Source organism: Micropterus salmoides, unplaced genomic scaffold (assembly GCF_014851395.1).
Source record: "Micropterus salmoides isolate LMB-PRFRI ecotype aquatic unplaced genomic scaffold, ASM1485139v1 Ms_hic_scaffold_14, whole genome shotgun sequence".
Classification (NCBI taxonomy): domain Eukaryota; kingdom Metazoa; phylum Chordata; class Actinopteri; order Centrarchiformes; family Centrarchidae; genus Micropterus; species Micropterus salmoides.
The window spans coordinates 28861138-28884826 of NW_024040485.1; the positions used below are offsets into that span (position 1 = coordinate 28861138).

At 41.6% G+C, this 23689-nt stretch overlaps 1 protein-coding gene across 1 annotated transcript in view; it reads left to right on the plus strand.

Moving 5' to 3' along the window:
• rab2a (RAB2A, member RAS oncogene family) overlaps window positions 1-23412 on the plus strand; it is a 28137-nt gene extending 4725 nt beyond the window's left edge. The window contains exons 2-8 of the mRNA XM_038718882.1: window positions 7468-7539; window positions 10109-10176; window positions 13034-13116; window positions 15011-15103; window positions 16031-16142; window positions 18393-18461; window positions 22142-23412. Of these exons, the coding sequence (XP_038574810.1) occupies window positions 7468-7539; window positions 10109-10176; window positions 13034-13116; window positions 15011-15103; window positions 16031-16142; window positions 18393-18461; window positions 22142-22237 (593 nt within the window). The 3' untranslated portion in view covers window positions 22238-23412. The remainder of the gene's footprint in view (window positions 1-7467; window positions 7540-10108; window positions 10177-13033; window positions 13117-15010; window positions 15104-16030; window positions 16143-18392; window positions 18462-22141) is intronic.
• Window positions 23413-23689: the final 277 nt, after the last annotated feature.

The window sequence follows — 23689 nt, forward strand, 5'->3', positions numbered from 1 at the left end:
TCATTTAGCAGCACATGTTCTTCTTGTAGGGGAGGAGCCCTGCTACTACACTCAGGGCCATTAATTGCATTCAATTTTGTTCCAGTTGCTTTCTTTTAATAACCAGTTCTTATACCGCTTCACCTTAGAGGTATACCTCAGATATGTTAGTAGATCCTTGAGCTACAGGTGAGTTTATGAAGTTATAATCTAAAATATTCCTTTTCATATTGCTGTTTATAATAATACTAAAAAATATGTACAAATTCTTCCTAAATAAACAAAACGCCCTATTCAGTTTTGTGAAACTGTGCCATGAGTTGAGGAGAGACTTTCCTCTATGGTGATATGACGAGGCAGTAGCAGAGAGTTGTAAAAGTAAATAATTATTGATTGAACTGTCCTGGTCAATAGGAGGGGGGGAAACAATGTGGATTCTGCTTTAGGTTGGTTGGATTTTGTCTTTAGCCAGTGGACTCCTGCCAGCCTCTCCACAGATCAGGTTGGCAGAAAGACAGACTGACTGTGAAAGAAAATGATAATGCTTGTACGTAGTTTAACCTCCAAAAATAGACTGTGCCTGTAAGTCTGCACGTTTCCAGAGACTTAACACTTTCTAAAGGGGTTTGATCCGATTTTTAAAAAGCTTTATGTGCATTGTAAGAGAAGCACAGACACAACTATACTTCATTAAATTCAATATTCAACATTAAAACTCTCCATTCGGACACTGAACTCTTGATGGAGATGATACTGGGTCAGTTGTCGCAAAGCTTTCGGAGCCTACAATCCAGTGGTGGCTTGGTGACAGTTTGTAGAAAATAACACTTTTCTCAGACCCAATGGACTGTTGCTTCTTTCAGTTTAATAAATCTGGCCAATATCTGCATTCGTAGTTACACTTCCACCAGCCATTTGTTAAAACTGTGGAACAGTTCATCCTAGAAACTTTTTCTTTACTTGCTTCATACATTTAGGTTTAGTAATGTGCCTTTCAAATCAAATAAAGTCTTACAACTGAAAAAAATGTTGTAAAATGCCCAAATAATACATATTAAATCGAAGACTTTGAATTGAATGAATGAATAGAAATTGAAATCCAAAGTACGCCTTAAAAATAAACTGGCCACCAGTCAGTGTGTCTTGTAAGACATCCTGTGGTCGTGATTTCAGTGTATTTAAGTCATTATAGCCTTCCCGCTTGTCATATAGAGGGCTGGGCTATTATTCAGTGTGATAACAAGCACTAGTAATGGCTAACAGGAATGTTAACTGAGCCTCTAGTGCTGCATGTATGACCCAGTACAGATCAGATCAGCTCTGCTAACCGCCTCATGGACAAGGTGGTACTCTGACTAATGTGTTGATTAATTTTTTGAAGATTGTGTTACTGTGCATTTTAACAGGGACAGTGCTTTCATAAGGGAAGGAGGATGCCAGACTTGAACCAGGGGACGACTGTCATTAAGCTGTTCCAGTATAGTAGACTAGAGCTCAGTTGCCATGCACCTCGGTAGTTACTGTAGGAGGACAGCTCGTCTGGGCCAACTTCCTGTCAGATTCCTCAGCAGGGATTGCGGTGCAATATGCTGACCTTGCTAAGCTTCAAGTTACTGCTGTAAGTGAGCAGAGCAGTATCTCATTGGCCTTCTGTAACGCTCTGCCGAAATGAGCCGGTAATTGATGCCTCCTTCTTTTAATAGGAAAGGCTAGATTGTTATCTTTGACTTTCCACCTTAAAACTTCATTTAAAAATTACATGGAAGAGTCTGGCCTCTGAAATCCTTGCTGCGTTTTTAAGGCACTGGCAGACATACCCCGTAGAGAAGCTCGAACAAATGTGGATTGGTTCTTTTGTTAATTGTTTTGATTAGTATTATATCTATTTTTAGCTGGCTGGGATGACAGTGTTATGCTAGGGTTTGCCTTTGCAAACAATTAGGGCTGCAGCTATCAATTGTTTTAGTAATCGAGTATTCTACAGATTATTCCGTCGATTCATCAGATATGAAGTAGTTTTCTCTGTAACGTGTCAAGCCAAAATCACAGACGAAGCAGTCCGAGAGACAAACGCACGTTTAAACATTTACAATTAAGAACTGTGCCTTACCTTTGCAAGCCTTCATCTCCGCTAGAAATCATGATTTACGTTAAAGGCCGACGTTAATGTTACCTCGTTTCGGTAGATACTCTGGATGCGTCCTGCTCTGATGCTGAGGCGTTGCCATCGTGCTGTTGTGGTTGTTGTGGGAGTTGTTGTTTTCTTTTAGCTTGTAATGATCCCAAACTTTCTGTCTTATTCTCTGGCCTGTCTTTTCTTCATCCCTCGCTATTTTCTCTCTCTCTTCCTCCATTCTGCGCCATTAAATCATGTCGTTTTCACTTGTCCACAGCGTAAGCACGATGAAACGGCGCGCTGTATAGTTATATGGATTAAACAAAGCATTGAATAAAAGAATTTGCTTTTTAGTAATTGAGTAATTCAGGTTTCTCAATTATTCGTTTTATCCCTTAATACAATAAAAGTCTTGTTAACAAATAACCAAAATTCTAGGGCTTTTAATTTGAAACTAACACAGGAGGTGTTGAGTTTTTTCATGTATGTCACATATTCTGCAGATACAGACTTTGAAACTGTAGTGGAAGGTGTAAAGTCGCAGGTATGATGTCCGTATGACTTCTATCAGATCATTTTCACTCATGTCAGATCCAATTGGTGTTTTTGTTTTTGCTTAGAACCGCACGTGACAAAAGGAAAAAAAAATAGGCATCCAAGGGTGACCCCTCATCATTTTGGTGACCCTGTAGCTTTTCATCTGGCGCCACCACCAGACCATAATTTCAGTTTGTCCAATTCTTCTGCTAAACTAGGATGGTCACCCGCTATTCCTCCTCCAGTTTAATATTGCATTATTAGCATTCTGGTGTTAGCATTTAGCTCCACCGTCTACATACATGCTTTCAGGCACAGTAGTGATTTTAGGTTGAGAAGATATGCTCGTAAAGGAGGAGGAGATGACGAGTGAGATGAAAGACGGGTAGACTCTAGCTTTTAGTCTTGTTTAAACCAAGTATAGCTACTTATGTCTGTTTTGCTAAATTGCGATAATAATTCAACTCAACTGTCTTTCAAACATAAAAGACTTGTACTGCACTTTGTTCCTTGGGATGTTTATATATTGTAGTATTGTCTGGTCTTCTGTTTTGTTGTTTGTCTGTTTACAATCCCTTGTTTTTATTTTTTGCTGCTTCCTGTCTTGGCCAGGACTTCTTTGAAAAGGGGATTTTTAATCTCAATGGTGCAAAAAAAACAACTCACTCATGGCGAATATTAAAGTTTTGTTCAAAGCTTCCTCATGGTACAGTAGAGTGGAAGGAGGCAGAATATTTGCCAGCGCTTATCTCATCGGTCCACATCTATTGATTCAGACTGGTGTTTGTTTTGCCAGAGCAGCTTAATTAATCCATCTGTCAATCATCCTGTCAACTTGTTCTCTAACCAGCTGATTAGTCACATGGCTGGGTCTTTGTTTTCTGATAGCCCCGCCGATCTTTCCACATTTTGAATTACCTCTGCATGATAAGAGCTTCTGGAATTGTGAGGCATATTACCGCACCCAAAATCTGTAGGAAAGACCTTGCACTGGAATAATCAGCCATAACATTATGACCACCTGCCTAATATTGTGTAGGTCCCCCTTTTTGCCGCCAGAACAGCCCTGACCCGTCGAGGCATGGAGTCCACCAGTCCTCTGAAGGTGTGCTGTGGCACCAAGACTTTAGCAGCAGATCTTTTAAGTCCTGTAAGCTGCGAGGCGGGGCTTTCATGGATCGGACTTGTTTGTCCAGAACATCCCGCAGATGCTCGATTGTATTCAGATCTGGGGAATTTGGAGGCCAAGTCAACACCTTGAACTCGTTGTGTTCCTCAAACCATTCTTGAACCATTCTGCAACAATGCTTTGGTAGGCGGTACGTGTCAAAGTAACATCCACATGAATGTCAGGACCAAAGGAGCTTTGCCCAAAACATACATCTTTTAATGAACGTTTCTGCTGCAGCAAAAGAAAGTTCCACTGAAATCAAGTCCTGATCTGAGCAGCGGATCTGCCGTTTAGTGACCGAGCAGTTTACACGCCAGTACTGCAACACATCGACACTATTTTGTAGTAGACAGCGTTTCACAACGTTTATAAACTTTCCCCTAACTCAACAACTCATTCTTTAGAAAGTATGACATTTTCCAGTGTTGTCTAATCTTGCGAACTTGGCAGCAACACGTTCTCCAGCTGGGAACATCGCCATGAGCAATGCATCGTTTATGATTGTAAAGTCAGGGCATTAATTGATCAAGGGAAACTATAGAAAACGTTGCAGCTCGTAACGTTAAGTTACACGGCTTTAACGTGAAGCTAAGAGACTTCATCGTCCACAGTGCAACAACATTACGTGCCTCCTCTTCAGATACTCCGGTGTTTCTAGGAAAGCTCAGCTTTGCAGATGCTGCAGTTCACGACCTTTTTTGGCTGAGTGAAAAGTGAAATGCTGTTTTTTGGCAACAAATTTAACAATCGATTTTCGTCGACTACCTCAATTAGTCTTTGCACATCTATCCAGCGCGTGATCATGTTGGGCCTGGGTCCGTTGTCAATGTGTTTGTGAGAGAAATAGGGAGCGAGCTGCGCGCAATACACAATGTAATACAATTTTACCCATTTAAATAGTAAACGATAAATTAATATGTGGTGATCAGAACCGGCATCAACTTTATCATCTATTTGACTTATAGTAGCTCGTCTGTTGGATCGGCACCGTCACCTGTTCCTCAGCTTTTTCCTCCCTGGACCACTTCTGATAGGTACTGACCACTGCAGAGCGTTTTGGAGATGCTCTGAAACAGTCGTCTAGCCTTCACAATGTGGCTGTTGTCAGAGTTGCTCAAATCCTGTAGCTGCCCATCTTTCCTGCTTCTAGCACATCAGCTATGAAGACACAATATTCACTTGCTGCCTAATATAACCCACCCACTGACAGGTGCCATGGTAACGAAATAATCAGTGTTATTCACTTCACCTCTTAGTGGTCATAATGTTGTGGCTGATCGGTGGATTGCATAGTTCTCCACTAATTATGACTATGATTGAAGCCTCTCTCACCATTTGAAGGCACAGCATGTTTTGATTGTGAGCTGAAAGCTGATGCCGCTGTTACGTCTTACACTAGAATAGAGACGTTGTGCTTTGCCAGAATGGTCCGTTAGTTGTATTGTGACTCATTTAGCTAATTGGAAAAAATAAAGCAAATTGAAGTTAAATGTTCCTTAATGTTGGCCATTGGCAGTATGAGAGTGGATTGTAAGCAGGTGTCTGTTGACTGTGCACACAAGTGTGATGGAGGTGACGATGACATGATTGTTACACCTCTATATAACTGCCCTCCTCGTGATCCCTCCGTACTTTCCGCCATCTCTTATCATCATCATCATCATCATCACACAATCCCTGCCCAGCAACGCCGCTGCCCTGGTAATGGTAACACTTGGAAACCATGACGGAGGACGACCGCGTCCCTCTCTGTTGCCTCCTTGAATGCATCTCAGTTTGTCTTTCTCCGTACCTAATTAACATACTCTTCTTCTCACCCCCTCCCCCTCCTCCTCCCACTCGCCTCCCCCTCCTCCTCCCACACATGCATACTTAAATGCGCCCCCTAACCTCAAGCCTCTGAATGCTCATCCTAGCATCAACCCAAAGTCTGCAAAATAAGCATATAATAAATTATCTCCTGGCCTTTTCTTAAAAGCTGCACATTTAAAATAAAAGCACTTTTATAGTGGATTGAGGTGAAGATGATTCACACAAACAAAAACAACATTTTGTCTCAGATAGACATTGAAACAGTATTTCTCAAGCGAGTACAATGCATTAGTCTTAAAGGTGAATGCAGGGCAGTCAGCCGCAGGACTGCTTGGACTTGGATTATTTTTCTTCCAGTCCTCTTTTTGGCGAAGTAAATTGATGCATCCTTGCTTTTATAACTACTGTTTATTAAAGGATAGGTTTAGATTTGTTACTACACTAAACAGTGTGTATTTTTTTCATACCCCCCTGACATTTCACCGGGGTAATACAGTATATGATGCTATTTGTTTTTAATTAAAGTAAAAGCTGAGCTGCTGGCGATAGAAGTCACTGTAGCATGTACAGCGGGTCTAAATACTCCCAGACATTTTGTTAATTCTTACTTCACAGCATTTATTTTCCACACCTGAAACCTTTTGTACAGTATCATACAATTAAAGAGTTTTGTTCTCGTACCTCCTGTAGAAGACAGGTGACAAAAGCCAAAGTCTTTGTTGTTTGCAAAATGCATTCATATTCAGCCAAAACTAGTATAAGGCCAAATACAGTGATCATTTTACAAATATTCCTCTTTTTGTTACTATCCCTCTACTAATCCTGCAGCTTAGTGCAGTCTTCAGATGTCTTGTTTTTTCCAACCAACAGCTAAATAAAACTTTTTGAGAAGCTGAAACCAGAATGTTTGGTTTATTGATTGAAAAAGTTATTAAAAACAAATCAGTTATCAAAATGTTAACGTTACTATTGATAGATTTATAGTGTCAGCTCTTCCCCACACTGATGTTTAGATAAATAATACCCACTTGAATCGTCTAACTTAAACTGCTGCATCCTCATATTGGCTTTGACTGAGCTTGAGGCCAATACAAACCTCCTTATTAAGATATATGAACAAATAAGAACTTATCCTTAAACTGTAAGGGGTATGATTTATCTTTTGAAAGCTTAATTTGGTGTGGTACATATTCCCAGTAACAAATGATTGTAACACATTGTTGTTTCGGTTTTAGTAATCACATTAGGTATACTGAAAATGAAACTGTTGTTTTTGGGTGCTCCGGCACCAAACATGTTTTGTGTGTTTCTAATTTAACCCCAAAGTGTTGCTTAGCATGTGGTAAAGAAACCTCATGACATAACTGTCGTCTTAGTCCATCTGAGTGTCTGTGGATCTGTTATTTGACAGAAGTCATAGGTGTTAGAGGAGTGTTAATAATGAGCAGATTCACCAGTGCCCTTTAGGAAAAACAACAGTGGCATCACACATACAAGAACACCAGCTGGCTAGTTAGTTTGTTAACAGTGTGTTCAGGTTAACTGAGCTGGCTGAAGCCAATGTTGGAAAAATAATGTGTAAGAAGCTCCCTGCTGGGGTTGTTTGACCTGGATGATGACTCCAGTATCGCCACATTAGATTTGAAAGAATAACATGAATAAGACGTTAATTATTGTAACTTCCTGCAGAGTGTTGTCGCCTACAAACAGCGGTATGTCTCTGCGCTGTGTGGAAGTTCAGAGCTAGGAAAAATAATTGATTTTATAATGATGTTGGTACGTAATGTGCGGTATTTTAATTCTCATCATATTGCATTAGACCATCTTTAATGTGTTGTTTTTTGCTTTTCAGGTGTGGGGAAGTCATGTCTATTACTACAGTTCACAGACAAGAGGTTTCAGCCGGTTCACGACCTCACTATCGGTAAGAGTTCCTGTCCTCAACACAGTAACGCTAGATCATCACTAGAATTATGTTCATTTAAAAGTGTAAAATGTCATCATAGTTTAGCATTTATTAATTACACACACACACACACAGCTCTTGTTAGAAAGCAGTGAAAAATCAGTAGAGCTGGTGCTAACAGGATGAAAAGGTGGAGCTAATTAAGAGTAATTAGCTGCAGCGAGTTCTTCATCAGCCTTTTTATTGCAGTAAAAGATCATGTTGTTTCAGAAAAAAAGGGAGCCCTAACATTCAGACAGATCAAAATCATATTTAACACAATGAAAAATAGTGCAGTTATTGGATCTGATCTCTAAAAATAAGACCACTCTTATCTTAAAGGTCCAGTGTGTAATACATCTGAGGATATATTGACAGAAATGCAATATAATATCATAACTTGTTTTCATTGGTGTGTAAGACCTTACATATCGAACCGTTATGTTTTTATTACCTTAGAATGAGACATTTCTATCTACATACACTGCAGGTCCTCTTACATGGAGGTCACTGTGTTGCGCCTACATGTTTCTACAGTAGCCCACAGGGTCAAACCGCTACAGAGCGCAAGAAGAAGCAGCGTAGTAGCAGTAGTCCTTGTCTAATTTATTAGAAGTAAGAAAATAAACGGTTAGTTTGCTGTCCACGCAGAGTGAACTAGATGTCTGCTTGTTGTTTAAATGCTCTGATAATGTTAATCCATCACATCTTTGTAGCAGCATCCATGTTGATTCCACATTCAGACTTAAGAGCACATGAACGCACTCTTAAGTCGGAAGAACGGCTTCACAACCCTGGAAATGGGACCATCCGAGGAGCACGTGAATGCATCCTGGGCCGCTGGTTGCAATTCACAGCCCTCACCACTAGATGCCACTAAAACCTACACACTGAACCATTAAAACTGCCTCAGTTACAGTAAATCCTTTATTAACAATGAGTATTTTCTCAATCATGGGAAAGTCCATGTGAGATATTTTTAAGGTCGGCTTAAATTTTTGACTTCAGAGACGAGGCATGCGAAATACGGCAGGCCAGCATGTAAAGTGCAATGTTACTTGCCGTCAATAACCTGTAGCCTTGCTAGTCTATACTGTTTTTGATTATTATGCTGGGGGGAAATGCATAAAACCGAATGTTATTAACAACTATTGTGAAATTTCTAAATAAAAATTAAAAAGCTTATTGCGTTATCGTTTCAACTTCTGTATGATATTTGTCTAATATTACTACAGATACGATAAAAGCATCTGTGAGGACGTCATAGTGGGCTAGTGGCATCTCTGTCTTGCCAACTTATCTGTGTGATCTGTGTACAATGAATGTGCTTTGAAAAGAGACCGCATCAGGAAGACCACACATACAACTGTATTAGCGGTTAGCGTTCTTCTGGCCTGTAGCAATATAAAGCCCTTCTTATCACATCTCTATCCGTTGTAGCGTAGAAAATGAATGTACATAAATGCCAAACAATTTGTTTGAGGTACTTTAGGGGTGCTTTCATGCCTTTTTGGTACAGCTAAAACAAACTGTGGTGCTGGTTCATTTAGGCTTGTGTGAAAGTGGTCAGTTGAAGGTCTCCTGTTCAGAGCAGACTCAGTGAATGAATTCTGTAGCTAAACTACTGTTAAAACCTGCTGATTATGAGCTTTTAAGAAAACCTTCTCCTGATCAGTGTAAGGGCCCGTTTCCACCAAAGCGTTTTTTTCTGACGCCAGCATCTGTTTTCAATTAATTGCAATGGGAGCTCCGCGTTTTTACAAGCTGGTAAAAACACCAGCAGCGTGACGAGGCGCTGAGCGTTTTTTTTTTTTTTTCAGTCGCCGAGAGTTGAAAAATGTTCAACTTTGGGGGAAAAACGCTGCGCTCGTCAATGTCACTTTTTACCCAGCTGTCCAATCACAGTGCAGGAGGGGCGGGACAAATACCACATCGTAGCAACAGTTACTATCCTGGAAATAAGGCTTCGTCCTCGCCGAGATGTTTCCTCGCCCACAAAATCATAAACCCACATCTCTCTCTCTACCTGCTTCAGCCTTCTCTTCATACGGAGCAAGAGCCAGAGCAAGTACTGCACTCTGTGTTGACATTTTCACATCCAGTAAAGTTAGGTAGGACTACTTGCAACCACAGATTTTATGTATCATAGCAACCAAAGCAGGAGGAAAAAACGCTGCGCCCACTAGCGCTCCCTGCTGGGCGTTTTCAGAAGAGCAGCTGGCGTTTTCAGCTGGCAAAAAACGCTTTGGTGGACACGGACCCTAAGTGATGTATAACTTTCCAAATAGTGCAAGATTATTTGTAAAACAATGGAAACTTGTATGTGTGGGGGAATTCCCTCATACATCAGAATAAGAAAACAGAGATGTGCTGTGTTTTTGTAGCATTTTCCTAATAAAAAGTGGTTGTGACCAGACAGAACGAAATGTTGTGTTCATCACCCTTTGTTATATATGAGGTTCCACTCTCGTTTAATAATGCTCATCATGCTCTTCATGACGCCTGAAAATAACGCCTTATTCACTTTGTTCTGTGTGTGTGCTTCTAGGTGTGGAATTCGGAGCAAGGATGATCACTATAGATGGCAAACAGATCAAACTGCAGATCTGGGATACGGTAATATATGTGTTGAATTTTGTTTTAATGAGGCTTCCCTTGTTGTGTGGGAAAAAATCTGTAATGATTGATCTAAATGCGCGAGGCTGTAAATGTGTGGTTAAAGTTAAAAGTTAACTTTTTTCCCTGCCTGACACTCAGAAATCTTATCTGCCACTTTTTAAATGTATGGCGATAAATGAAGGAATAACATTCAAATAAAATTGTCATTCAATGTTCAATATATCGACACAAAAACGTTACATGCATGTAAAAAGGACAATCACTCCACCTCACTTAGCAACCAGGTCTTTCAATTAAAGAGGCATGATCGTTATATTATTATAACTGTATATACTGTAAAACTTAAAATAATAGATTGGGCTTTCATTTGCTTAAATCACTGACCCTGCCTAAATTTGGGATAGGCCATTTCCATGCCGGTAAATCTGATGAAATAATACTTTTGTGCTCATGTTTACATAAAATAATCTAAACAATTGAATTGGGGAGAATCTAACTGTGTATATAGCATGTCCATATTGACAAAAGTTGAAATATTTATACTAGTATGTACGATCCATGCAGCTTAGAAGTAGCAGTAGACCTGGTGGGCTTTAAGAGGTTTTATACATCCCAAAAAATTCTATAAAAACTGGACCAGGCTTCTGATTAAAACCTGCCTTTATTTGTCAAAATGTGTAGCCACACTCAGCCAGTGAAAAGGACAGGTGTCTAATTGGGACGAGGCGTTTAATAGAAGTTTTGTGGTATGTCAGCCGTCATAAGAAGGAAGCAGATTTGAAAGGGGAAGAGTAAAATGGGTTGCTGGATGAGTCATGGAGGAGAAGGAGTATCGCAGTTGATAATAATTGCACAGAAAGGTAATTTGAGAGTCAAGTCACGGCGTGAAATAATATCTTATAGTATCATCAGGGACGACAAGAAACACAAAGTTCACCACAGTGTATTAAACCATCAGTGCAAAACCCACAGTTCCACCACCAATGAATGGATCCTTATCTCAGTTCAAATCTCCACAAGAGTCCATGTCTCAACATAAACCTCTCAGTTTCAATACAAAAGTTGGCTAACGAAAATAAAACCAAGTGACGCCTCTTTGGTTTTGGTTCTTTGACTTTGGTTTGAAACGCCGCCACAGATTTTCCCTGAGCTGGCAGCTGGGTCTGTTGTGTATGACGCAGGCATGTGCGACGATCACCACAATACTCTCATTGCACATTTTTAAAACATTTTTCATGTTTAAAATAGTTAGGGAAACATAGTATCGTATAGAATAGTCTGTCCCAATACCCACGCTTGAGATTTAGATGTAATCAAGTGCCTATTTACGTGACATGGTCAGAGCTGACTGGGAAACTTGATTAATGAGAACATCCTGTCTTTAACACGAATACAAAGTACATGGCTCAGTCAAGTTCAGATGCTTTATTGGTCCACATAAGGAACCAACGAGTAGCACCATAACAATACAATATGGTGACAAATCCATCTGAGCACCTGGAGTTAGAACATTGCGTACTTTCTCCAGGTCTCTCTCAGCTCCTGGGTCAGTGCACTATGGTTTTCTGTACATGCAGTTAACCAGTTGACCAGCAGGTGGAGCTAGAGCTCCATGGAAAAAACACCAAACTCATAGCATGAGAGAGCAGTGAGAGGAAATGTCAGCCCGGCTTCTCAAAGCTCAGACTACTGCACGTTTTCTGTCCTACTGCCATTGTCTTCACCTCCAGGTGCGATAGAGTCCCTGGTTAGATGGTCAAAATGACAACCAGAAGGGCTCACTGACTGAAGAGCGTCCGTGTATGTGCGTTTCTGCACACAGGCATGTAGGCCAGATGGCAGACAGACACAGCGTTCCCTGTCTTCACCCTTATTTATCATTTATTCACTAATAGCATTACTGACTGGTTCACTGCTCCCTGAATGACCCTGAATGACTGTTCTAGTGACCATCTAACTGGCTGTTTGGTTCACCGACTGGTTCTCTGGCTGACAAAACGAATGCCCATCTGAACGGGTGTCCAGCCGTCTAACTAACCAGTGACTCAGTGACCGACTGCTTCATTGACCAACTGACTGGGTTCCTGAGTGACAAACTGGCAGCCTGGTTCTCTGACTTTCTGGATGATTCACCGGCTGACTGTGTTTCTGACTGACTGTCTGGTTTTTCAGATGAGGTCACAGGGCTGCAGCTGCTAGGATAGAGCGCTGTTTTGTCTTCTGCTCTGGCCAGGACGAAACACAGACAACATTGTTACTGTACGTCGAATGGAGACAGAGGATGAATAGACATGACAGGGAGGGGTGGTAAGAACGCTAGATGGTGAAAGGAGTGATGCAAAGAGGCGAGGCCCAGAGATTCATAGAGACAGAAAGAAAAGATGAGTGATGCAAGGAAGAGACAGTGGAGGTGAAACAACGGGGGCGCGAACAAACAAGGTGACCTGCATATAAGCTACAGGTTTAATCCATATGACGCCGCAGCTGATGCGTCCTTCCATGTTGTTCATAAACAGGGAAGCTGGGAGGTTAGTAGACACATGAGCAGAGAGAAAGAAAGGGATTGTTTTCAGATAAAGAACGAAAGAGAGAACTCCATTGTATCCTGTTACAGGCTCTGCTCAGTCCTGTCCTCGCCCCAGCTGACTGAAAACCAGGAGCCGGACTCTGCTGAAGAATCAGGACTGGTGTATGTAACACGTATGGGGCTCGTAGATAAGATAGATAGGAGTGGTGGGGATGAGGCCTGTAAAGCCAGAGTCAGACGCCAGCAGGATCAGGGCTGTCGTCTGTGGTCGATTGAATTATTCAAATTTCAATTTCTGTTTATTAATATATTTATGTGTTTCTGCAGGCTGGTCAGGAGTCGTTCCGGTCCATCACTAGGTCCTACTACAGAGGAGCAGCAGGAGCACTGCTAGTCTATGACATCACAAGGTAACGGGACCAATCGGACGTCATAGGATCACTGAAGTCATTAGGATTCATCGTCAGGGAACCGTGAATTGTTTGCACCATATTTCATGGCAATCCGTCAAATAGTTGTTGAAATATTTCACTAAAAGCCAAAAATGGCAACCGGCTTTGAGGACTCTCATCGTCTGGGCACCGTGTCGTTTGTGTGAACAAAACTAATGTGAGATAATTCACTCTGGACGTGGTGGGCTGACTGGCCGACACACGCCGACATTGCCATCGCTATAGTCCTAAAAACTACCTGGAAAAAGAATCTTCACTGGTGAGACCGAGGTTATTACCTTTAACAAAATAAAATTGAGGCTTTACAAAAAAAACAATAACTAACTGAAAAATAAATCTAAATTTTCATTGTCTATTTATTTCATTGGGCCTGCATAAGCCTTGTGTTTTAGGTGGAAATTAAATCTATCTTCCAGTTTCTTTGCTGTGTCAGCCTCGCATCATGGCAGCAAAAGTCAGGAGAAAGACCCAAAGACTAAAACTAACACTGAAACTAATCTAAAAACTTAACTGGAATTGAAAACAAATAAAAATGTATAACTATAATAACCTTCCCTTGAGACATCAAGTGTCTTGTATCCAGATAAAATCCAGTGGAGATTTAAGGCACTTGTGTTGTGTAAATGGATTGTTAGCTGGCCTCTCTTCTCAAACACCACTAGCTGTCTCTCCAGCCATTCAGCATCATGGTCCAGAGCAAAATATATTGATGACGACTGGCCGGAGTGGCATGAAATGTGTTACTGATCTTCAAGTTCTCCAGAAGACAGGGTTCTGAGCTCTGACCTAAGTTCCTTTTAATATTTATATTGTGGGACGTGGTGGACATTACAACCTCTAGAGGCCACTAGAGGGACTTTAAGACTATACACACTAGAACTAAAACTACAACGCCAGTTCTAAATCTGATTGACTGAAAACTTCCCTGATCTGCATTCTTCTGCTCTGCGGTGTCATATTAACTGTGCCAAAGGTTCATGATATCAATAGCTTATAGCTTAGAGTCTGTTGCTGCCAGCTGTCTTGCTGTGTGTTTTTCTTTCTGTAATATACGCTATTTTTAACCCCCTGGGTGTATTTTTTTATTTTTTTTATCCCTGCACCAGTCACAATTGTTCTGCATTAGTCGTCACCCTGTTGATTATATTATACAGTACACTGGATAATGGAAAGAAATTAAAATTCATCTGTTTGGGTGCCCTGGTGGCCGAAGGGGTTTAAGGGTGACGGTGAACGCCCTGGTTTGAATCGGGCTGGGGACCTTTTGTTGTGTCGTTCCCCATCTCCTGGTTTCTCATCTTTTATGACCTCTCTATACTGTTGACTCTCTAATAAAGGCATAATGTTAAAGTGCAAAATCACCAAATGGCATGGTCCCAATACGCTTCACAATATACACTGGAATATATTACAGAAGGAGCAAGATAATATATAGCCAGAATAAAATCAACGATATAAAAATTATTTAATGATTGTAAGTTTGCTAAAAGCTTTATCAAACAGAAAAGTCTTAAGTTAGGTCTTAAAAGTGGTGATATTGTCCGATTCCCGAACACAAATTGGGACGTGGTTCCATAATGAAGAACAACTGCACGTTCAGATATGTGATCGTCACCCAAACATATCCACATTTGTCGACATTAAAAACAAAGCACTTATTATTGAGGCAAATTATGTATTTAAAGCAAATTCACAGGGAAGTGGAAGTAATTTCTTCTGCTCTACTTAGGACGAACAGGCGATGGTGGTGTTTTTGTGAGTTTGCATGATTGTAAACGCCGCAAGAGGGAGGGACATCGTTTACGTGTTTGTGAAACTAGATTGAAACTAGAGTCTGTGCTTGTTTTAACAGAAGGGACACCTTCAACCACTTGACCACCTGGTTAGAGGACGCTCGCCAACATTCCAACTCCAATATGGTCATTATGCTCATCGGCAACAAGAGGTAAGGTCCTTTTTGCTGCAAGATACATTACACACTAATCGTTGACCATCAACAATGTGTGGCAGCCGTCAGTGGTGTTTAGGAGCATTGTGCTGTACAACAATGGTTTGTTTAACGTTTGTACTAAGCAAGCCAGCACGCTGTTATGTCTGCTCCTAACCTAACTCTGTAGCTGCTTGTCTTCAGAGTTTTAAATACATCAAACTCTTACATACTAATTTAAGAGCAGAGATTAGACCGATTTTAAATGAGGAACCTCAGATCTGCAACGAACCGGTGCAAGTTATTCACAATGCTTTTGTCCCTCTCTGTCCCAGTAGTTAGGAAACATAACATTGTGTAAGGTACAGTTCTGTTAAAAGACACCTTAATTGTGCTGTGGTATGTGGCATATGTACTGTTGTAAAATGGCAATGAGGAAGTTCACTTTTGCAACAAGGCTCAACTGGTTATTGACAACACTGATGTCTCAGGTGGTACCTGAGGTTACATTACATAACAGCGTTACATAAGGAAAATTAAGTGCTGCTGTTGATACAATTACAAACACGTTGAATTTTACTTTAGTTTGTTTGAAAACTGTCTGACAGATTCACACACTTGTTGGTGTTTAAGGTCAGCGTTTTCCTAAGAGTTGAGGTAGAATTGTTCAAGTTAGGAAATTAGCATCAACATTAATTTTACATGGAGCTGTTAGCCACTTAGCAGCAGAGGGTATAGCTATATAGAATTGTTTTTAGTCTGAGTCCTCTTCACCGGACATGTCATCACGAACAGAAGCTAAAGTCCTGGTTTATTACATCAGAGAAAGCTGGTCATTTATATCAGAGTCTTCCAGTGCTTCTGACTGCAGGTATCTTACTCTACAGATCTGCTAAGATGTCATAACAACCAATGTACTACGTCGTGTTTGTGTGTGTTTTATAGTGACCTGGAGTCGAGGAGAGAGGTGAAGAAAGAGGAAGGTGAAGCATTTGCCAGAGAACACGGCCTCATATTCATGGAGACCTCAGCCAAGACTGCCTCTAACGTCGAGGAGGTAATAACACACAAACAGTATATACTCATAGATTCAGGCTAGATCTTGAAAGTGACAAGGTGTTTGGCGTTAATGTAGAATAATAAGTGAAGTCCAGGGATTAGCATCATGGAGCGCAGTGAGCTCGCCGAGCACGCTGCCCCGCCTCTTGCAGAGACACACCCCTGGTGTTGTTGTGTGTAATGAATGCATGGCGTTGTCCTCGGGGACCCCTTTCTCACTTATCCAATCACATAAATAATCCCATCCTACACAGCACAGCATGCCAGCCAGGGGCACCGCAGAGAGTGTGTGCGTGTTTGTTTACATTGATTTTTTTTATTTTTTTCTCTCTACCCTCTCTTGCCTGGCCTATATCACACAAACACACACACACAGAGACACACACACCCACCCACACCACTGTCGGGTAGAGCTCTCTCTGGGGTTAAGATGGGGGGTGGGTGTGTTTGTGTGTGTGTGGTATGATTAATTTGTCTCATTAGTGTCCTCTGAATCCTCCTGATACCACTCCTCTCCGCACTTGCCTTCATCTCTCCTCGCTCCATCCCTTCTCATCCCTCGACGTCCATCATTTGCTCTTTACCTCCCTCCCACCCTCCCTCACCTCCCCCTTCCCACTCTCCATCCTTTATGTCCCCCCTCCTCCAACACGTCTTCCTCCTCTTTCTCCTCCATGCCCAACACCCCCCAACCCCCCAACCTCCTCCATCATCTCCCTTTCTCTCCAGCAGTACATCAACCAGTTACAGTTCATACATATTCATAACCTCCGCCCTGCCCTCCCCTCAGTGACATCCAGCAGCCAATCAGGGCGCTGTGTTTGTCGTCAGGGTCTGTGGGTGGACACCGGTGGTCTTTGAAGAGAGAGAGTGAGAGAGAGAGAGATGCAGCGATGCGTTGAAGGAAGGAAATAGGACAGGAGTGAACAGGGAGCACCCTTGCCCCCCTAAGTCTACCTCCGACTGGGTGTCAGGTAGAAGTTCAGGACATTATTTTCAGTTCTTTAAAGACTCGACACAAAGTTGTGTGCGTGGAGGAATTGTTCCTTCAGAGACTGAAGTGTGATCTGGGTTGATTTCAGATCTCAGTTGAGACACAAACACTAAGAGGCTGTCCCTGGAGACGCATGCATTGAAACCACAGTCGTAGGCTCGTCACTCAGGGAGCTTAATGCCACTTTATTCTAACGTTTTTGATCCTCGCTGTGTGTGTGTGTGTGTGTGTGTGTTCTGCAAAGATCTTTTTGTTGTAGCAACTGTTGACTAGAAAACACAAATCTGCTCTGAAGGGTTTCTGCGTCGTATCAGCTGAACTTCTAAAAGCTCTCAAAGGGCTCAGTGAAGAATTTGACTTCTTAAATTCATCTCCATCTCTGAAGTCTCTACAAAACAGCATGTTTAGAGCATCTCCCCTCTGTGATGTGTTTGTGTTTGTTGGCCAGGACAAAATACACCAATGTGGTCCACTGAGGGAGAGAACAGCAGTTTGATTGGAGAGATTTATTGATAGAATATTAACTTTACAGCTACCGGTGTTTCACACACATAGACTTTACTTGGGTGGGCCGGCCAGGGATATTTGGCGACCCATTTTTGCATTTTGTAGAGGAACACAGAGACAATTGTTATCTGCTAATATGTTACAAGACACGGCACAGATCAGGTAAAGCGACAGCGAACACAGCAGTCTAGGGCTACGTTCAGACTGCAGGCCAAGTCACTCAGATGTTATCTTTTTATAACTGTGTGAACAGGCCACATGGAATCTGATCTTTTCCAGTTCGGAACTGGGCCACTTCCATATGTGGTCCAAATCCGATACAGATCGGATCTTTGTAAATGCGACTTGGACGTTACTCTAGAGCAGCTGTAGCCAAACGGCTAACGCATTCACACGCGCACACATCTGTTTCATGTCCATGTTTGGTTGTTGTTCCTCTGCACGGTGTGTTTCCATTGACACAAACCGAGAATGATGGTTTACTGTGATAGATTAAAATTAGTGTCTTAACATAACTTTAAATGGTACATTTAGTAGCAAAGCAAAGTCATGTTTTAGCAAGAATGTTTAGCACTCAAAAAACTGGTTGTGTTTATCTTCAACATCATCAAACTTGCGTTGAGTCTGTTTTGCTTTCCTAATGATGTGTGGCTTTTTTTACTAAAACAGTTTCGCAAGAGCCGAGCAGTCTCATTTACAGGAGTCGACATGCAAATGTGTCTTTCTCACTTCCTCTCTCCATCTCAGGCTTTCATCAACACAGCCAAGGAGATCTATGAGAAGATCCAAGAGGGAGTGTTTGATATCAACAATGAGGTGAGTTCCCCCTCGTTTTCCTTCTTCTTCAACACTCTCCATTCTCTTCATTTAGGCCGTCTTCTCCTCTCTTCTGGTCGTCTTTCTCCTCAGTGTGGTTGTCCAGTATTGTGTTTGTGGTTTGCCACAGTCCCTCTCTCCTCAAAAAAATAAAAATAAAATAGAGGGCCCTCTTCTCCGCTTCCTTTGACTCCAACCAGGCCAAACTCTCTACGTTCCTCCTCCTCACTCGCATTGTCTCTTTGTCTCTCTCTCTCTCTCTCTCTCGGCATCTTGCCAGCTCATAAATTCCTCACATTCCCACAAGGTCTCACTCATTCGGCAAGAAAACAAACACTCAGTCAGCCAGTCAGCCTGTAAGCTTGTGTATCCAGCCAGTCAGTAAGTCCTATCCAGTCAACAGATGGTTATCTTCTCAGTGGAACAGTTATCCAGACAGGACACCAGTCACGACACCAAGCCTGTCAGCAAGTGTGCACTTGTCAGCAACTGATAGTCAAACTACTTCCACGTTTAAAAGAGCTAAATCCCAAAACGTTTCATAAAGATCTCCTTCCACGCTGAAATGCCTGAACAAAATGAAAAGGGCTGATTCTCTCTCTTTGTCGTCCCGTTTTAGTCAGCGAACAACAGAACTTCACATCACAGCTAGCATCTGTTCTCATTACATTTTCTGGTTTGCGATATCAAGCTACTGAACTAATATAAAAAAGTTTCATCCTGGCTCACAGTGCTTCCTGCTGACCAGGCAAACTGTGCACTTCCTGCGCTGCCCCACTGAGATGTTGATCTTACGATTGAGGTCGGACAAAATGAATACAGATTACGGACAAGCCCTGTGTTGTATGATCAGCTGTGATTATTTAAAATAAGATCACAGAGAAAGTTAGAGGCAACAGAAAAGCTGGCTTCTTAACGTTACTGCTGCGCGGCTCCAATAAATGACAAATCTGTGCATGCATTTCCTGTTTTTGGCGACAGCTCCAGCTGACTCACAGGCCAAACTTTGACTTTGTTGATGTGCACGTTCAGCAAATAAACCGTTATGTCCGTTTTGTTGAACAAAAGGCCAGTGTCAGGAGGTTAGTCAGCCTGGTTTGCCATTCTCATGCACTTAAATCATTCAGACTTTGTTCATTTTAGCTGATTTCCTGCAGGTAGTTTGGTGTAGGTAGGTTTGTTTAGCTTTGCTCTAACCAATCAGTAGCAAGTGAACAGACAGACATCAGTTGCAGCTTTTGCTAGGAACAGTAACCATAACGTTCTTCACACTGATCAAAGGTTGCCTATATCTAACTATATATGTACAGCTGCGTCAGTCTCATGTGACCTTTTGTGTGGATGCAATCTAAAGCAGTGTTTAGTCCCGTTGTGTGCATTTCTACTGCGGTAAAAAAGACCTGCGAGGACTAGGCAAACTAAAAAGCTGATCTATGTAATTACTCTGGTGTACATCAAATGTATATATATGAAACATCAGATTTGAATGAAAAACGATATACTTGACCACTAAAAATAGCTTTTTTTGTGTGAGAGAAAAAGAAACACGATTCAAGTTTGTAACAAATTTAAAAACAAACTGGATAAAGCCATAAACTTCCCTAAAAGAACTCCAGCACAGAGAAAGAAACACAAACTAAAAGCACAACAGTTTGGCAGGTCTGGAAACCGAGTGCGGCACCTTCAGCACGGATTAACGAGTCTGTTTGTTTCGCAGAAGCGGAGACCGACTTCAGCTCCTCGTTGAAACCTCCAGACTGAAACTTAAAACAATAACTCTGGACCCAGTATTTAGGTTAACTCAGTCAGCGGTTAGCTATAAACACACCGCAGGAATAGCTGCACACCAGCTGCTATTTTGGAAAATACAAATACAATGCTGACGTATGAGACTTGTGTGCGCTATCTGACTTTTGATTGTGATTCATTGGTTTGCAAATGGCATAGAGCCAACGGTGGAAAAGAGACAAGCAGTAGCAGCAAAACACCCGAAATGCTCAACTTAAAGCAAGTAGCCTCTACTTGACAATTCAAAAATGTACTGTGAGGCAAACCCCATCCCCCCCAAAATTGTGGTACTTTTGGAAAAGTACTACCCCCCCACCACCCCACAGAGAATAAAATAAAATAAAGACCCCAAGTTCTGGGGTAAAGTTCCTGTTGTGGAGTTTTCTGTCGAGTCATACAGATAGTTATCTTCTTAAAAAACTCTGATGTCCGGTCATAAATCATCACGTAAATCCTGTCTAGGTCCACACTCACTGTCCTCGTGCAAGCTCAAAATATTGGCCTGTACGCACAGAACATATGTGCTAACAAACAAGTGCAAACATGTCCGTGAATACAGACAGCCAATGTCGTATATAAACAAAACCATGTCTGTGTTCACGTCTGTTCTGGAGTGTATGTGGCCCCTCAGCCAGCCTGCCAGAAAGTACAAACGTTAGTCAGACAGGACTGGAGTTAGCCAGCCAGTGGGTGTTTTTGTTAATAGTAACAGTAAGACGAAGTGAAGGTAGGCCGGCCGGGCCAAACCACATCAGCTGGCTGACTGAGAGGGGGAGAGGGAAACCCCAGCAGAAATGTTGGCAGCCACTGTGAGAGAACACTCTCACACACATGGCCTTAGCTCAATAAATGTGATTTAAAGGCATACAGTGTTTCCCAGAGGCACTACTGCTACTGAGTGTAGGAGGGTGAGTTACACTGAGAGGGAGAGATAAATATATACAGAGGGAGAGAGCGAGGCTGAGCTACAGTACACTGAGAGACCTCCAGTTGAAGGCTCCAGCCTCTCTCTCTCCGTTTATCATCTTTTATATGGGCTTTTTTTTTTCCCCCTTCTCGTGTCCTTCAGTGCTGCTGGTGTTTCCTTTGCAATCCAGCAGAACCTGTTGCTTCCTCTGTGATGTGATCCAATAGGCAGGCGCGGTGCCATGAAAGCATTGACACACTCATTCTCCAGTTTTTTAATTTTGAAAATGTTTTTGAGTTTAAGTTAAAATCAAAGAAATTACACAAGCGGGGAAAGGAACCCATTACCTCCATCTAAATTATTATTATTATTATTGTATATACCGTATCGCCTAATTGGAATTGCGATTTGAAAGAACGCGATTAGCTGATTGTGACGACGGCGATTAAAATGTAGGTTAATTATACCACAGATTCATTCCGTTGTCATCCTTGTGTGACAGACCTGCTCGCCAATCACAAGCGGCACGCTTCTCCCGTTATGGTCCTACTCGCCAATCAGAGCTTGCACAGGGCGTGTACATTTTACAATAACAAACGAAACTGGAGGAAAACGTGGGATAATGGCAGCAGCTGTGCCGCGGTTTTGAACTGGCGTCAACTCTCACTGAAGTGTTTCAGCAGCGTTTAGCCTACACGTCGTTAACGTGGTGTTGTGTTTGACTTCCTGCCTGGTTCGTCTGCTCCGTGCTGCTTGTCACGGCTTCAGTCAAAAATAGACTGGCAGTGAATATTGAACTTTAGCAAAACTTCAATAAAAATAAAATCGTAATTAGATATTTTTTTTCCCCCAAATCGTTCAGCCCTAATTGAAATATGGTTCAATAGGCACATTTCAGCAGACACCAATTATTCCTGGAGTGAGATCTTTCTATGATGCTTTTCCAAACTTAATTTATGTCTCTTTTTGGTTTGTGTCCACACAGGCTAATGGTATTAAGATCGGACCCCAGCATCCTACCACCAACTCCACGCTGTCCGGTAGCCAGGGAGGCCAACAGGCTGGAGGAGGCTGCTGCTGAAGCTCCAGAACAGACCTCCTTCGACCCTGACCCTTCCTCCTCCTCCTCTTCCTCCTCGCTCCCTCTCCAACCCTCCCTTGCGTTTCTACAGAACTGTCCAGGCTCACTAACAGTTTGTTAACCTCTCACTCAACCGCTCCATTCTTTCATCCATCCATCCCTCCCTCTCGCTCTGCGTCTTTTTGGCTCTTTCAACTGTGTCGTTCCTACTAAGTCTCTACCATATCTTAAGCGTCTAGGGGCCAAGTCCCCATAAATCAACGTGACTTCCTACAGTCTTATGAGGACAGAGTCAGCTTCACCTGCTAAATTTTTTGCCACCGAAATCCTGAAGTTTTGCAGTTCACCGTTTATTTTTGGGGGGTTAGATAAACAGATTTTAATCTTTTTATTTAATTTTTAATTTAACAACACCCATTCTGGAAGTTTAATTTACACACTCCTCCTGGTTCGTGAGGAAGTTGTTGGGATATTACGGTACTTAGAATCATTAAAAAAAAAAAAACTTTATCTTCGGTAACGGTGAGTTGACTTTGTCCAGAAAGACACAGGATTGTCGATACCGATTAAACACTCTCTTAACAACTGACTGTATGGAATAAACCATGCACTGTGTTGTGTCTATACACACATCTGTACATGTTTTCAAGAAAATGACGCAGCAGCACGTTGATAGCAGGACATGTTTCTACATGTTTTCATGCTGTGCCTGTGTGTGTGTATAGGGATGATATAGTTATTCCAGTATGCTGTTTTGTTTTGTTATTTTGTAAGATGTAGGAGGCATTCAAGTCACGCTGTATTTTCTGTCCATAAAGTGCAAATTATGTTATTTTGTGCTTTCCCTGTTTTTCATCAAGCTCTCTCTCTCTCTCTCTCTCTATCTCTATCTCTCTCTCTCTCTGTCCTTTTTTGTGTTGACTTGCAAAATGATTTGTATTTAATGAACACTACAAACTGGCTGTGGCTTACAAGAAAAAAAAAAAGAAAAAGTGTTTTAAATTGTCCGGGCAGAGAATAAAAGACCAAACTGTTAAGTGTGAAAATGGATCCTTTCAATAAAGACAAAAAAGGAAAAGCAGGAAAGTTAAAGAAACGTTAAGGGATGTTGAGAGCAGTGGCCGCCATTATGAAGTAAAAGAAGAAAATAAATAAATAAATAACAAATGAATAGATTGGATATCAAGACATTTTTGTTAACTATATTTATCGGGCACATTTATGTGTATATATGGCTCTTTAAGTTTCTGTAGCTTTCTTTGCTATTTAAGATGAAGCTTGGCATGTTATTGTGGTCTAGTTATTTTTATTTTACCAGGGGCTGGAAAAGAAAACATTTTGACCCTTCAAGCAGCTTTTTTAACATTTTTTAAAATTCTCATTTAAAGCCAAAGGCACTCCGCCGTCCTGTTACATTAGGGTGGGTGATGCCCTTTCTTTTAAGTGAGTATG